We start from the raw sequence: 18,131 nt of genomic DNA, 5'->3' as shown, positions 1-18,131 counted from the left end.
CATCCGCTGCTCCCCTCAGCAGTGTACTTCGTCAGTCTGCCTGCTCTGCACCCTGCTCTGGTGAATTCTCTCACCCTCCCATGCTTCTGACTGTACCCGGTGCTTGTATAAATAAATAAAAAAATATTAAAAAAAAAAAAAAAAAGAAGAGCCAATCCTTGGGTCCAACCTGCAATGTGAGCGAAGGAAAACTTAAACAGAGCTGCTCCTGGTCCTCACCCCACAGCTCCCTCCCCCAACCCCCAGGTCTGAGGGGCTTGTCTTCTTTCTTTCTATGGGGTAGACATCTTAAGAACCCACAGTATTACCATGAAGGACAGCTGCAGGCTGTTTTCTGAAGCACCTTAAGTAAGAGACTGTTACAAGTAAGAGACTACTGTTGGCCTGTCAGTACTGAGGCCCCATAAAGTTGCTGGAATAAGGGTGTTACTAGTTCAATTAAGCAGTAATTTTGCTAAACCAATAAACTGTCACCTGTAGTGTATAGCATACAAGATATGGAAATACTTTCCCTAATGTTCAAACACTCTTTTATTTCTCGATCTGGTTGCTTTCCAGATGGTTTAAAGATAAGACCTTACTACCAGTTAAGTAGGCATTTGTGAACAGTGCCAAAGAAGCATTAAGTTCCGGAACAACTAAGATTGGTGCCTACTAGCATAATCCCTGGCACATGGAAATACGCAAACGTTTGCTGAATAATGAACAAATGAGTTCTAAGAAGTAAAGGGAAGAAGCAGCTGTCTACATTGGTATGTCATAGTCAGATGGTCCTGGGTCCATTTTTAGGGCCTGCCAGGCTTTGCAGTCTTTTTTCAAATACAGGCAACATTTTTCAAACAGTTTAGCAGCTCAACTGTGGAGGCCTTACATATTATTACTATTTAATGTAAAAAGACACTGGAATAACACAATAGCACATATTAGATGCTCAATAAATGCTTATTAAGTTACTACAATCCTTCAGGTTAGTCTAGAATCCATAGAGACTTAATATAAATATTAACCCAAGCAGGTTTTCTGGGCAGGCTAAAAGATTAGAATGTAACAGTTTGAACACATTTTTTCCCACACTACACACCACTATCTGGTGTCTGGATGCAGACAAAAATTCTAGAAGGGCAAAGAAAGATATGCAAAATCAATATAGAAGAGTTGTATGAAGAGGTGTGTAGGTGAATTCCTGACTATTCGTTTTTGTTTTTATTAGTTTTAATTTAAATTTTATTTTTATATTCCCCATACAATTACAACCCCCTTATTTTGACCCCAATCTCTCCTTTCCCCACCCCCCACCCCCCATAGAGTGTCTCTGGTTCATAGTTGTTTGGTGATTTTGATATTTTCTTTCTTATAGTTATTCTTTTTCCTGGTCCCTTATTTAAGTTTTCTAGATTCCTGCTATGAGTGAGACCATCTGGTATTTTTTTTTTCTTTCTGGCTCATTTCGCTGAGCATGATCCCTTCCAGCGCCATCCATGTTGCTGCAAATTGCATGTGTTCATCTTTTTTGAATGCTGAGTAATATTCCATGGTGTAGATGTACCACATCTTCTTGATCCAGTCATCTATTTTTGGGCATTTGGGTTGTTTCCAAAGCTTGGCTATTATAAATTGTGCTGCTATAAACATAGGAGTGCAGGTGCTCTTTGGAATTGATGTTTCTGTGTCCTTTGGGTAAATACCTAGGAGTGGAATTGCTGGATCATGTGGAAGCTCTATGTTTAGTAGGTCCAGAAATCTCCACACAGCTCTCCATAGTGGTTGGACCAGTTTGCACTCCCACCAGCAGTGCAGGAGAGTTCCTTTTTCTCCACAACCTCGCCAACATTTGTTGTTGCTAGTTTTTTTAATATGTGCCATTCTCACTGGTGTAAGATGGTATCTCATGGTAGTTTTGATTTGCATTTCCCTGATTACAAGTGATGTTGAATATTTAGTTCCTTACTATCCTTAAAAACAACTAAAATTATCCTTAAATGAGCAGTCTGTACTTATTTCTCTTTTTATAAGTCATAAAGGAGGCTTTTTCCTTATCTTTACAAACCTCCAACCCCTCTCCTATAGCTCGTTTCAGGATCTCAAGGTTTTGTGGAATAAAAGGAATGAAGAAACAATCAAATTAACAATCACCTTTCTGTTTATACTGAGGCAAGGATATTATAACATTTTTTTTTTGGTGTATGTTCCAGTCCCCAGAGTAGTAATTAACTGATTTCACTTTTACAAATCAGAATAAAAGCAAGGCAGAGCAATGAAGAGCTGGGAATCTGAACTGAATGGCTAGTGACTTGAGCAGGTTACTTAACTTGCATACTTCAATTTCTTCATCTATCAAATATTAGGAAAAAAATCACAAATTCTATTTCATAGGGTTGTTATGAAAATTTAAAAAGGCTTTGAAGAGTATCTGGCACTTACTATATTATGTAAGTGCTTGCTGAGGGAGAAAAAAAAAATTTCCCTGCTACCATGGTTAGCAAAAATGGAGTAATTTAGAAACTTGAAAATCTATATTACACTCTGATACTTGTATCATCTTCTCACAATATGTGTAAAATTATTTCAATATCTAAAAAAGCTGGCTCTTTAAAATTGCCAAATATCTACAGAAGCATTATTTAGGTCACTGTTTCAAAATAGCAATCCAAAATAATTAAAATGTTATGGTATTAAATGTTAATGACAAAAAGAATGTCAAGGACAACTTCCCTTATAAAAGAATGAGCTAGAAAATTAATGGTTACCTCATTTCTCAAGTGAATCAATACTTAAGAATTTGAATTAAGAACAAGGTACATTTGGTTTTACTTGTTGGATTTTGTTTTATAATATTTTTTATTAAAATGTATTGTAAATGTGCTACTAAAATTTAAAGCAAAAGTATTTTTCCTTTGAGAAATACACTACTGTGGCAGTTATAGAGTGGTTAACAAGTCTGTGGTAAAGTGTGAAATGAAATGCCCAAAATGCTATTTCAGAAAACTGAACAGGAATGTCAATGTAGAAGGGAGGGAAAAACTTCACATTTGAAAATGAAATAGAATAATAAAATGCATGTTAATATTTTTATATGCTTATAGTTTTAACATATATTCAAAAGCATTCCAGACCATTTTTTACCTACACACTACAAAAATTTAACTAAATTTGATAATGACTTTACAGCTGTTTGTAGCATTCCCAAGATTTCATTTATACACTGTTCTCCCTTAATTACATCTCTCCACCTTCAATATACAGGTTTTACTTATCATTTCTATCTGTTTTCCATTATTCATGAAATTAGAAAGCATATATTACAGCAATCAATCTAAAATCTACAAAATCCTTTCAGTATTTTAAGTTACATAAAATATCATCTGTAACATTTTTCATCAACTGAAAAATCAGGTTATGAAATACATTTTGGCAACAGAGGGATTACTTGTTCCATATCTGTCCAAAGGCTGTCTTGCTACTAGTCAGGGTAATATTTTTCCCCTTTCCTTTTTTCTCTGCAGTGCTTCTAAGTATAGCGACAGCCGCATCAGGCTTTCCTAGTCTCGGCGCAAGCTCAGTGAAAATCTGGGAAATGTAAGTGGAAACATGAGAGACCGCTTTATTTGGCAATGCTTTAAAAAAAAAAAAAAAAAAAAAAGGACAAATGGCAAAGCAGTATTTGGACCGCAGGATGAACAATCAATAGGCAGAAAGCAAGATAGAGACTTCCTCAGCTTTTGGATCGACAATCGACAGCTGGGAGACTATTTTTTGCTATGGTTGACTAAATATGGTCAGGGAAGAGAGAGGCACAAGAGAGCCTGTTTGCCTGGGAGTGCATGTTTCAAATGCTTAGCTGCCTATAAAGCTGTAACAGTTTAGCCTCTGGCCACTGAGAGAAGAATATAAGCTAATCTCTTTAGTGACCATGTGGAAGTCCTGACCTTGCTTGCAGACTTGACCTCTGGATATGACAAGGTAGCTTCAATAAAGATCTACCACTTAATCCTGGAAACTAAAAACAAACAAAAAAAAAAAACCTCAAAGCAAGAAAGATGCAGAATATTTCCCAAGAAGTCAGAAGAACCCAATTATTCTGGTGGGCAGAGGATAACAGGGTGAATGTTTAAAGTTACTTGGGGGGAGTGAGGTGTATTTTGTTTTTTGTCTTTTTGTCTTTTTTAGATTATAAAATTTATGTATTCTGCAACTCTTTCCCCTCTTCTAAAGCGTTTCATCTGCGGAAGAAGCTAGGTTCATTTTCTTGGTCACTGTTAGCAACCTTCCTTGGTTGCTGAACTTTCTGCACAGCATATACAAGGTACTCATATACTGGTATAATACAGGTAATATGACATCTCAAATCAAGTGACCAATGTTGATTCAATTTTATTATAGTTTTGGTTTAAGAAAATGGGAAAGAAGGGGGGAGGATGTTTTGTTTTTGTTTATTCATTTGTTTTTCACATTATCTTAAATGGTGAAGTTCTGTGTTTACTAATACCTCCCCCTTACTTCCCAGCTCGTGAAAAGAAGTGCTGAATCAGCAGAGTGAAGGAACAATCAAGATGAGATGGCTGCTGCTGGTGTGACTCTAGGTCTTTACCTCTCTTCCTGCTACAAATGCTGCATGACACTATGTAACAGAGCACCACAAGGTAACAATGCACCACAAGACCTATACTTTTAAAGATGCTTATGACTTTCTGCATAATTGCTACGTATTACTGAATTGACTTATGATTTTATTGTTAAATTCTATCTGGGCATAGCATAATTTCAGTCAAAGAGCTTATGTAGTGTAAAGAGGAATGTTGTTCAAATATTAAGACAGATAACTTGATCTCAAAAAGCACAAATTCATTACTATCATGTACATTATTAAAGATTTATTATTTATTGTTTCAGATTAAATGGTGATTTGTATCTGTAGAAATCACATCCTACTTTAAAAGTATGCTATCTTTTAAAAACTATTAACGGTCTATTTCAAGGTTTAGTGAACCAAGAAACTTAGCAGACCATAAAGCACTTTTTAATGTTTCTATTAGTTGGCCACAAAAATAAATCAGGATGTGCAGGGTGAAATTCTAATGCTGCATTGCTGAAACTGCTGTAGTATTGGGCTATCCGCTGCTACGACTTCTGATTTGCTCTCTATGAGCTGCACTAGCTTTTTATCACAAACTGCAGAAATTCTGGCTTTACCTGCCTTTTTATCCTCCTTTCCCAAATCTGAAAAACCCTTAAAGTTTTCTTTTTAACTAACCTCAATACCATAATAATTAAGGGAATCTCACCAACTATAACTTCTTTACATGCTAAATGAGCAGGCTAAAACCCAAGCGCTCATAAGCTAATAACCTTCTAGTTCTTTTGAAACTGAAACTTGACTGTCCTAATTGTTATCTTTGACGTTAAAAAGATTAAAGGAGCAAAAGAACTAAACTCACCAAAATCATACTTTTATACATCTATTTTCATTTGTATTCAGTCCAAAAGGAAAGATCAAAATACCAAATTCAGGTAAGTAATTGATAAAGACAAAAAAAGGACAAAGAATTTTTCAAATGATCATGATTTTTTATCATCTTAAAAAAATTCATCATCTTTTCCTTATTACTTCAACTTTACAGTCAATATTTGCTATTGGTTAATTCGCGAAGTTTTTAAATAAGTCATCTAGTTTGTAAAAGGAATTTGCACCAAAATAATTACTATCTAACTTGTAGGATCTAGAAGAAACTACAAAATATGAAGAAATTCACTCTGAAGACTATATGGAAACACTAGGCTGATATCAATTTCTGAAAAACACTTTGTGAAACTCCACTGATTCTATAAATCTCTTACAAAAAGAATCAAGCCAAGATAAAGTTCAACAGATAACTGTTCAACATTTAGAAGTATCCATATTCACCAAGAACAAGGAGTTATAAATGGCACTGATACATGCTTCAGGTAATTTGTTAAAATTTTATAATCTCTGCAAATGATCTACCATTGCTCTACATCAATAAGCTGAATGTTTTACTAACAAATGGGTAAATAAAACAGTTCATGTTTTTACAGCTAACAACTTAGTAATAACCTACTCAGAGTACATACTTCTTTATGTACCCATATGAACATACAATGCTATGGAATGTAAAGAAGTATGTATTTTTGGTAGGCAATAAACCACCAAGAGGGAAATAAACTGCAGCGACAAGAAGCCTTTGCTTCTTTCTATGAGAATGACCCTCATATAGTAAATTAACTTAGCACAAAAGAGATGACCTTTAGCAATACTAACACCAAAAAAAGCATACTTACTACTTAGAGATGGAAACTAATGTGGCTGAAGTTCATATTTTGTTAAAAAAAAAAAAGGTTCAACAAAAGTAGATTTGAAATTATCATGAAACTCTTTTGCATCTTTTATGTTTTAAAGCATACTGTATTTTACATTTTTAATCAAGTACTCACATGATTAAAATTAGACTACAAAAGAGAAAACCCAGTACTGCTAATGCAGAAGAATGAGGGGATACACATGATCTATTTTGTCTCCACAATTTGATTTTAATTTAAGATTACATTAGTCATGCCAACTGAAGAAAAACAAGATATAACAAAAGCTGACTTCATTTAACAACTGTTCTTCATGAGTTGGTAAATTTATAATCTATTACTACATGAATTTATAAAATTTTGTTGTTTCAGGTTTTCTTTTTTGAATGCTACTGATAGAGTTGTAATTCTAAAAAACTGTCTTTTAAGTAAAATTTCACTCTCAAAAAAAAAGTAATTGATTTTACCAGGTCCTTATGCTAGTCTCCACTTTAAAAACTAAATTAATACTAGAATAAATCAAAACAAAGATTTATGCATGAAAAATGACAAAATTCTAAGCCACAGTTATGTCAAGAGGCACAATGATAGCAGACTGCTAAATATTTAAAAGAAATTAATTTATTATTTATATTATTCCTGAATATGCTTCCTTCAAAGGGAGGAACATAAAACAAATGCACTATTGTCAAGAAACCAATCTATACAGAATCTTTTTATAGTTACTGTGTAATTACAATTCAATTTCTATAAACATGATAGACCCACGATAGGACTTTTGATATCAAAATACTTTGTTTTCACATAAAATTTATTTTGCATAATATATTAATAAAAACTATAACAAAACTCTTAGCAATCATTTAGAAGCAGTGCAGTACCCATTTTAAGCTGTCAGATAGATTTAGACAAAAATATTAAATTCACATATTCTAAACATTGCTTACTGAAAGTATTGTTTCAGCTTGAATATTTAGACATATATAAAAAATATTTTAAATTTTTTGCGTGTCACAAGTAGAACAGAAATGGTATAAGATTAACTGATTTTTTTTTCTCTTTAGTAAGGCTAAAGTTAATTGTCAGAAGATTATTATTTTGTTTACAGATTAGAAAAATGAGAAAATGACTTAAATGTGACAGCATATAAAAGCCATTATATGTTTATTGAAAATATAAAAAACTCGTAATTTTAAAATTCTACAATTTCAAAGAAAAACCAGTTCAAAACATTAACTAACTTAAGTATAGCCCTTCTTTCTGATTATCCACAAACAGAATGGCAATGTTTCATATTCAATTTGTTAAGTTTAACTGTACTCGCCCTATATGCCAAAAGCTGAAAATATATACCTCAAAAGTAGAGGGTCCTCTGTAAAACTACTCAACAGGTATTAATATACTCATGATGTTTTATAGTGAAAAATTATACTTGTTATAGTATAGATGTAAAAGTTTTTAATAATTACTTTAAAACATCCCAGCAACTAAGAATCTTATTGTTACAGTATTAAGAGTATTTATAATCCTTGAAAAACAAATGCCAGCATCTGTTGTTCATATTTAGAAGTAAAATTACATACTGATTCTGGTGTTTACAAGTTTAACTTAATACATCTAAGAATATTTTCAATCACTCTAAAATGTCACATCTATCACTTAGGTCAGCTGTTCATTTTTAAGAGAGTACATATTAAACTCTGGGCATCTGCTGACACTGGTGTAACTCAAACATTTCAACTGTCTCCCTGACAGGGATAACAGATGCTGACATTATCAAATGTTGTACTATTTTTTTTCCATGGCCTCTCCTTGCCCCGATATGGCCAGTATATGAAAGTGAACTGCCATCCAAAAGCACACTTGAGCAACTGGATCTGCTAAACAGTTTCCATATAACTAGTAAAAATAGAAGTCAGTTTTATTGCTATCTTCAGCACTTAAGTCCAGGCAATTTAACACCTGTTTCACATCTATTAGAATAAATGAATAGAAAGATTTGCCCTTACATTAATTTCACCCGCAGCATGATACTTACCAACCAACAGATGCAGAATATATTCAATATAAGAATTGTTTATAAATTGACTGAATTAGTGTTTACCTACTTCTAGACTAGTTCAAAACAGCAATTATTGCCTTATTCATTATATTTCCCTGAGAGCTCTGACTTTATAGACAAAATATAATTTCTCAAACTTTCACTTTCTGCAAATACATTTCAGAAGACATCCCTCCTCTGATATTGAAAAGCAACACTGAAATCACATTATAACAGTAATTTTCTATATTAAAGTATTATACGTAGATTTTAATACTTCAGTTAGTGGATTATAGCTAAAGACCACAAGTCAATGCATTCTCAAGCTGACAATGAGAAGCAGACAGGCAAGCTTTACCCAAATGAATTCAGTCAAGGAAACAGATCTTTGAAAGGGTTCTATTACTAACCTATGATTAGCAACTCTACATACGTACATATGCAAAAACAAAGAAAAAAGCTGGCATGCAAACAGTTTCTTTCAACACAAGTCAAAGCAACACACTGAATACACGTAAGCTATTTATAAACTAAAGGGCAGAGGCACTTTCTTAAGGCTACTCATATTCCTCCACCCCATCAGCAACTTGCTATTAGTCCTTAAGTATTACACTAAAAACAGAAGCATCAGCAGAAAGATGTGAATAGCAGTACTCTTCCTTAACCTATTTGCTTACTTGGTTTACAGCTTAGTATAGAAAACATTATTTGAAATATATCAAGGTCTCTGGGTTCCTTTAAATATTGCTGGCTCTGAAACATGATATTGTCTATATTTAGGAATTAGGCAAGGTATTAAAAATAAAGGCGTACATTGATAATTCCTTAATGCACTAACAAGTTAAAGAGTAAATACTTCTACATTATTAAAGTAGAAAATAGTAGGAAAGTGTCCTCAAAATAGAAAATGTTACACTCAGTGAGAGAAGCACTAATAGGAGAATCTCATTTGTAGAAGGCTCATAACCGTAATTTTACAAATCTAAAGCATTTTAACTATTTTGAATCCCAAAACAGCATTGCAATGCTTTGCTAGAGCTGGTAAAATGGAACCAAATCGCCTCTTCAATGGATTTGGTCCCCTTCAACCAGCTGTAGCTATGCATTGATTACTACAGGACAACCAACAAGTCAACTAATTTCAACTTATTTATTTAAATTGTGGTGTACTTCAAATAATTTGTTACTGTTAATTCTACCTGGAAGTCCTACAATGGTTGAAGATGTTTATAAAAAAAATTTATATGAAAAATGTGTGAATGACTTATGGATTTCAAATAAAATAATTTTACTTATTTATGGTCTCTTGGTATTTTTTATCCTTCAGAAGAGAAGTGGTAATAAAATATAGACTATGCACATAATAAAAAAAAAATCTTGCTTTAAAGAAAGTATCTGGGAATGTCATCTAAAACCCACCAGAAATCATAATGGGAATGCAAAAGTGTGGATAAAATGGACATGTGACTATCTTAAAGAAAACAATGACACCATATAAAACTTTAGAAGTGTATCGTTCTCTTCCATAGGATTAGCATTTAATTTTACTGCTATTTACCTGAATGTTGATCGGTAAGGTGAAAAAGGAAATGATGATACTGCAAAATCTTGTGACAAGACTTAAATAATACCTAGTTCTTCCAACCCTACCAATATTTTCACCCTCAAAAAAAAGAAAAAGCTAAAGCTAAAAATCACCAGTTTTTACTCATAAATATATTTCACCTCTCCATAATTGTTTCCTGGGATATAAAATGAAGATCTCTTGTCATAACAACATTTTAAGGTTCTCATCACTCTATCATGTTTATCATTCATTAAAAAAGAATAAACAAGCCTCTCTCAGTGGAGAGACAATGAAAAGGAAAATGACAAGTAACCAAGCATCCCTCTAACTTTCTCACTGACTGCAATAAACTATAAATAAGGTAATATTTATTAGTAAATAAACATTTCAGCAGCTAATGAAGGGTTACTGATGGCAAATAGTTTAAAAACCTAGATAAACATCTAGGTTTGTTCATTCAACCCTCAATTCCTAACTCCTTCTCTATTCAAAGTGACAATCATTCCTTAAGAGAATGTGAACAAAGGAAGGTATATGTAAACAAATTTTATTACTTCATTCAAAGTAATATGCCTTCTTGCTTATAGTAATTATATCTTAGTCATAATACATGTATTTGTGTATTATAAGACATAATGTTTGAAAGTAGAGGCATAGAGATATATATACTAAAAATATATATATACTAAAATATATATATACTAAAAATATACTGTAATTAAACAGTTTTTCAGCTTCTTTTTATATAAGCATTTATCACATTTAGAGTGTAAAGAAAGTGCTAAACACCAATAATTGGTCCAAATTATCAATTTTTTCTATATTAAACATTTTTACTTCCCAGACCATATTTCCAGAAGGAAAAGTATGACTTGCTCACATACTCAGTAAGATTTAGTTATGTGTCTTTATGGGAATAATCAGTTAAGTTAGTATGCAGCTGTGAAGTTATCTCAGTTTTAACCTGAAAACATAACAAAAGTATATCACATCATGAGATTCATTTAGATTTTACTGTTACTTTTCACATTCAATTTATATTAAAGAAAAATGTGTAAATAACACTATAAAAGTAACTTTATAATATTGTTATTGGTACTTCCAGTATATCTATCGATTGTTTTTTGTCTGCTTTACAAAAAATATTAATTTATTTTCTTGTCTGTGAGGGAGCTCTAGAAACTTAACAGCAGCTAAAAAAATGAAATATCCTCACAGAAGATATCCAAGTAATGTGCTGATTAATGATAATTCAAAGAAATTTAGTTTTCATTTTTGACAACAGAAATGATTTCTGCCCTACATTTAAGTCTGAAATTTTATCTATATGAAGAAATAAAAGATAATGTGTCCAAACCCTAGGGAAAACATTTCTATAATTATCAAATATGAGAATACATATTTGAGTATTATTCTCAAAGTCTCTTCAGATTAAAAAAAATACTAAAATTAAATATATTGTAACTGCTATTCTAAAATGCTCCAAATTTTTCAAAGTTTGGAGGTATTCAGTTTGATAGCAAAAATGTAAATTCTCTCCTACAATTCTTAAAGAGAAGAAATGCCTTTGTAACTTTTTCTCTTGATGTTTTCCTTTCCGTTAGTCATACAATTAAGAAACACTAAGATGAACTTTGAAGAATATATACTTTGTAATTTAGATTTCAAAATTCCAGACTGCAAAAGCACAAGACATCTAGACATATTTTGATGACCAGCAAAAAGACATTTTCTTTTAAAAAAGCACATCCAATAATTAGTTCCACTGTATCGTTGACTTATTGCTCAAAAAACATTGTTGCTAACTAAAAGCAAAGCTAGGGGAAGAATGATAGTTGAATTCCACATGTACACACAATCAAATACAAATTTGGGAAACTTTTCCATATTATTAACCAAAATAAATTGAAATAAATATAAGTAAATATTTGAGTTGGTATTAAATTATATTCACTGTTACGTAAATTTTCCTGTTAGAAAAATATATACATCCTAATAGAAGAAAAAAACCTAAAAATAGCTAAGAATTGCACTAAGTGCCAGCAACTGCAGCTGAAATAGACTATACATGTAGTTCAATGGTTAAGCAAATATATTAAAATAATATAACTGCAGGTGGTATCAAATAAAGATCACAAGAATAAATTTAAAAGTTACAGGGCCTCCCTGGTGGCCCAAGGGGTTAAGACACAACCTATGAAGCTGTCCGAAGCCACTGCAGCATGAGTTTAATCCCTGGCCAGGGAGCGACTCATATGGTGCAGCAGACCTCTCCTGACTCGCCAGCTGCTCCCCTCAGCAATGTACTTCGGTCAATCTGCCTGTTCTGTTCCCCAGTCTGTCTCTGGTGAATCCTCTACCCTCCGCACCTCTGGCCTGTACCCCAGCTCTCGTATGCATAAATAAAAATAAATCTTTAAAAAAAAATTAAAAGTTACAATTCAAGGTAAACAGCTTCAGTGTTACATGTACCATAAAATGTTTATTAAAATGGGGGAAGGGCCTCCCTGATGGCGCAAGGGGTTAAGTACCGCACTATGAAGAAATCCACAGCCTCTGCAGCACAAGTTCGATCCCCAGCCGGCCAGGGAGAAACCCACATAGTGCAGCAGACCTCTCCTGTCTTGCCCGCTGCTCCCCTCAGCAGTGTATTTCAGTCAGTCTGCCTGTTCTTCTCCCCACTCTGTGTCTGGTGAACCTTCCCACCTCCCGCATCTCTGGCCTGTACCCCTGCTCTTATATGCATAAATAAATAAATCCTTAAAAACAAATTAAAAAATAAAATGGGGGAAATACTAGCAGGTTTATAAATTATAATTAATGTTTTCTCTAAAATTACTAAGCTCATCAGGTCCTGGAAATAAAAATGTGCTATATAAGGTTTTCTCAAGTAAGTGTTAAGAACAAAAACTTTTAAAAATTTTGAGTACCAAAAATTATTCCTTCGGTTTTTAATATCACTGGTCAGCACAAGAAAAGCCAGTATTAAGAAAAAGAACTTTGACATGAAAAAAATTTAAAATAACACAATTTGCAATTACATCTGACATATTAGTTGAGTCATCTTCCAATACTCCTCACTGTCCCATTAAAATCATACTCTTATCTGGCAATACACAGTCCTAACTACCTCAAATGTTTTAAGGAAAAACGGATAAAGAAGTCACATAGCTTTAAAGTATCACGGCTATAGAATGAAAGTAGTATTGCGGGGTTTTGTATGTTTGTTTTGTCACTTGACATCAATAATCTGGAGGAGTCACTGTTAGAAATTTTCAGAGGAATTCTCAAAATGTATGCAAAAACTGAAGAGAGAGCAGTAGATATTTTTCCTTCTTTGTATAAACTTTAGCATTTTTTTAAAGATTTATTTGTGCATACAAGAGCAGGGGTATAAGCCAGAGGTACATGGGTAGGGGTGGTGAGAGGATTCACCAGAGACAGAGTGGAGAGCAGAATAGACGGATCTACTAACAAACACTGCTGAGGGGAGCAGCGGGCGAGATAGAAGAGGTCTGCTGCACCATGTGGGTTAGTTCCCTGGCCAGGGATAGAACTCATGCTGCAGTGGCTGTGGATAGTTTCATAGTGCTGAGACTTAACCCCTTGCGCCACCAGGGAGGCCCAACTTTAGCATTATTAAATATATCTACCCCCAATAAAGTGAAACAATTCAAAATATTTAAGTTATTCATTTCCTAAACACTTCAATTTACAGTTTATCTTAATCTTCATGATTTAATATTATACCTAAATCCCCTCAATAAAATCTTTTTGAACATTCTGAAGTACATGCTCTGTTGAACTCCTAGCACAGTTTTTCTACAAAATTTATCTGTAACTGACCATATGATATCTTGTCATATCTGTGTCCTGTCAAATTAAAACTAACATTTATTAAGTCCCTAGTATAATCAAGATACTTTAGGGTATATACAGATGAAGTAACATGCCCACAATTTCAACTATAAGTGCAATAAGAACACAAAATAGAAAATAAGGCAAATGGAAAATAATTTCAATGATGAGATCTAGAAACTGTGGAAAAAGATGATTAAGATAAAGAAGTGGTATAAGGGCATCGTGATGAAAAAAAATTAATGAAGGAGCCTCCCTGGTGGTGCAGCAGGTTGAGTGTAGCGCTGTGGGGCTATCTGCAGCCTCTGCAGCCAGGTTCGATTCCCGGCCGGCAGGGCGATACCCACATGGCACGGCAGACCTCTCCTGTCTTGCCCACTGCTCCCCTCAGCAGTATATTTTGGTCAGTCTGCCTGCTCTGCTTCCCGCCCTGTGTCTGGTGAATCCTCTCACCCTCCCGCACCTCTGGCCTGTACCCTAGCTCTTGTATAAATAAATTCTTTAAAAATAAATAAGATAGACAGACAGACAGATAGAGAGACAGACAGACAGACAGATAAAAGAAGACAGAACATTTTAGGGAGGAAAATACCATACATAACTGAAGGGTACAGTGGGCAAATTTTTATTAGCAGACAAAATAAAGGTAGAAAGGCAAGTTCTGAACATACTAGATATGGTTAGAACACACTAGATATAAAAGTAAAGGTGTACCGATTTTATTCTGTATACAACTGGAAGCAACTGAAAATTTGGGATCAGCAGAGTGGAGCTATTAGATCATGCTTTTAACACAATAATTAGTTGTATTAAAAAAATAAGAACAATTAGAAAGATATTGTAATAATCTATGCAAAAGTGATGAATACATAATTAGGTAACACTAGAATGGATTAGAAAGATGCAGAATAAACAAGAATATTAGAAATAATTAGAAGTTGAAAATAAGAGAGTAATCAAAGATAACCCTAAAGAGACATCAGAAGTGATGTCTCTTAGTTAAACTCGCTGTCCCTGTGTTTCAATTATGCCTCACATGTAACCTTAAAGAAAAAGTAATATAAAGTGATTGAGAGCTGATTCTAAAGTCAAAGAGACATTGCTCAAGTTCCACCTGCTCCACTGATCAGCTGCATGATCTAGAGTAAGTAAATTCTTCTTAGAATCCTCACATTCTCATCTGTAAAATAAGAATATTAACACCTGCCTCAAAAAGTGTTGAGTAGGGGTCTCCGTGGCGCAAGGGGTTAAGCGCAAGCACTATGAAGCTATCCACAACAGTGAGGTGACCCACATGGTGCAGCAAACCTCTCCTGTGTCACCTGCTGCTCCCCTCAGCAGTGTGCTTCAGTCAACCACCTGTTCTGCTCCCCACTCTGTCTCTGGTGAATCCTCTTACCCCCAACCCCTGTACCTCTGGCCTGTACCCCAGCTCTTGTGTGCATAAATAAATAAGTCTTTAAAAAAGAAATAAACTTGTTGAGTTTTAAGTAAGTATGTCAACCACTTAGGCCTGGCATGTGGTAGGTGCTCTCATCATTTTTCTATTTGAAAGGCAAAAAATACATACTATTTTGTCTCCTTCACAATGCCCAAGTATAAAGCATTAAAGTACTTATAATTTGAAAAAATAAATCAAGACATAATCTAAAATACTATCATCCATTTCACTCTACATTATATACACATTATTATAGGTACCAATGAGCAGTAAAATCCTTTTGTTTTCAGTCTCACCCTCTTGTGCTGACCATAAGAAGCTAAAAACAAGTACGAAATTAGAAGAAAACATAAAGATGAAGTATGAAACCAAAGAAAAAGAATTCATGGGTATGCAATGTACAGCATACTGATTATAGTTAATAATGTTATACTCTATATTTGAAAGTCGTTAAGAGAGTAAATCTTAAGAAGTTCTCTCCACAAGAAATTGGTAATTATGTGTGGTAATGGGTATTAAGTAGGCTTCTTATAGTGACTGTTCTGTAATATATACATATATTGAATCATTATGTTGTACACCTAAAACTAATACATTGTTATATGTGAACTGTATCTCAATTAAAAAGTAAGAATTCAGGATAAACTATCAAAATAAAATTAAAAATAAACCTTTGCCTCACTCAAGATATATAGCCATGATGCAACTTTAAACAGAAAGCCTCTACTGCAGAATTTTCTAAAATGCTTAAGATACAGTTCTTCCAAAAAAAAATTGTTGACAGACAGTTCTAGGTTAGGCAAATCTAACCATTACCCTTTTGAGTAGGACTTTGCTGTTCCTTTATAAAGCCAGTGACCTGTGAAAGTTTTTCTAAAATTATAACAAGCAAACACTTTTTCCAGTAGACATCTATTACGATAACAATGGCTGAGAACTATCTACACTGGAAGTTTATATAACTAAATTACTAATAAAGAATTAGGTAGCTTAATAGTTATTTAGTCACAAGTTTAAAAACATAATTACCATGTAAATGGATAACATGGGACTAGAGGAATAAGAGGCAGATACCCTGAGAATAACCACAGATATATAAATCTCAAAATGGAATAAATATAATCTTTAGGTATAGGCAAGTAATCCTGACACTTTTAGTCATACTTTATACTTATCTCATAATATTTATACTAGTTTGACAACCAAAATATCCTCTTATTAAACTAATCTATTTAATGAATAATAACGAATAATAATTTCCACAAACTTTAAAATGATTTAAAATCTAAATGAAGTCAAATTTATTTCCTCATCAGTATCAGAAAGTCAAAGCATCTCAAAGAGTATAAAAAACAGTAAAAGATGAAATCTTTACCTGGGATTTCCTCTGAGCGCAGCATGGTGTAGAGCATTAAATCCATTATTGTTTGTAATAGTAACGTCTGCTCCAGCTTCCAGAAGAACTGCCAGTATATCATCACGTTTTTTACTTATTGCATCATGAAGAGGAGTATCACCTTCAGAATCCTTTTTTAAGTTTAAAGAGGCTTTTATTAATTGTTCAATCAATCATAACATGTAATGTTAATACTTATACTAAACTACTAATCAAACAAAAACAAGTCATACATACAACAACCATGTATAAAACATGCTCCGTGTTAATTTTTAAAAAGTAGGCAGGAAAACATTAACTTAATTATAGTAAATAAATTTACAATCTAGATGGAAAACATAATAAAAATGCTGTAGCATTCCAAAGAAGAGAAAAAAAATCGAAGTACCACCTTCAAATATAATTCAGTTAGTTGTAAAAGTTAATGAGGTAAAAAAAATACCCCCTAAAAAATTATTAGTTTAAAATGGTCTGCCATACCCCATTTCTATCACTAACTGTTATATGGTGAAATTCCATACCAAACCTTCACTAGTATGTGTGTGGAGAGAGGTCAGGGGAGAATCCTATAACAATGTATTCTATAAGTCAATGGTTCTCAATCTTGGCTGCACATTAGAAGGTGCTAAGAAGCTCTTACAAATTCTGATATCCAAGCTCTCTCCAGACTAATTAAACCAAAATTTCTGGGAATAAGATCCAGGCATAAATAGTTTTTCAGAGCTCCCCAACTAAATATATTGTATAGTCACAGTCGAGATTAAAAAATAGTTAATCTAAATGTTTCAGAGGGCAGACGAATAGTTAGTAAACTCAAAGTGAAAACAAATGTAAAATAAAATTTAGCAGCCTCAGTCTACCTTTTTTTTTTAAATAATAAATTTTATTTTTATATTCCCCCATACAATTACAAACGCCCCATTCTGACCCCAATCCCTCCCCTCCTGCCACCCACCCCCCAAAAAGTGTCTCTGGTTCATAGTTTTTTGTTGATTTTGATTTTCACTTTCTTATATTCATTTTCCTGGTCCCTTATTTAAGTTTTCTAGATTCCTGCTATGAGTGAGACCATCCGGTATTTTTCTTTTTCTTTTTGGCTTATTTCGCTGAGCATGATCCCTTTCAACGCCATCCATGTTGCTGCAAATTGCATGTGTTTATCTTTTTTGAATGCTGAGTAATATTCCATGGTGTATATGTACCACATCTTCTTGATCCAGTCATCTATTTTTGGGCATTTGGGCTGTTTCCAAAGCTTAGCTATTGTAAATAGTGCTGCTATAAAAATAGGGGTGCAGGTGTTCTTTGGAATTGATGTTTCTGTGTCCTTTGGGTAAATACCTAGGAGTGGAATTGCTGGATCATATGGAAGCTCTATGTTTAGTAGGTCCAGAAATCTCCACACAGCTCTCCATAGTGGTTGGACCCGTTTGCACTCCCACCAACAGTGCAGAAGATTTCCTTTTTCTCCACACCCTCACCAACATATGTTGTTGCTAGTTTTTTTAATATG

The 18,131-nt window shown here is 33.6% G+C and overlaps 1 protein-coding gene across 1 annotated transcript in view; it reads right to left on the bottom strand.

The window, feature by feature from the left end:
* MIB1 (MIB E3 ubiquitin protein ligase 1) overlaps positions 1-18,131 on the bottom strand; it is a gene marked incomplete at its 3' end in the record, with an annotated part of 116,853 nt that overhangs the window by 29,237 nt on the left and 69,485 nt on the right. Inside the window, exon 12 of the mRNA XM_084252889.1 lies at positions 16,598-16,749. Within this exon, the coding sequence (XP_084109015.1) occupies positions 16,598-16,749 (152 nt within the window). The remainder of the gene's footprint in view (positions 1-16,597; positions 16,750-18,131) is intronic.

The sequence above is a fragment of the Talpa europaea genome (assembly GCF_964194135.1).
Source record: "Talpa europaea genome assembly, chromosome: 13".
In the NCBI taxonomy this organism is placed as follows: Eukaryota; Metazoa; Chordata; class Mammalia; order Eulipotyphla; family Talpidae; genus Talpa; species Talpa europaea.
Note: the sequence above shows the minus strand (reverse complement) of the source record. Positions and strands in the feature narration are given on the sequence as shown.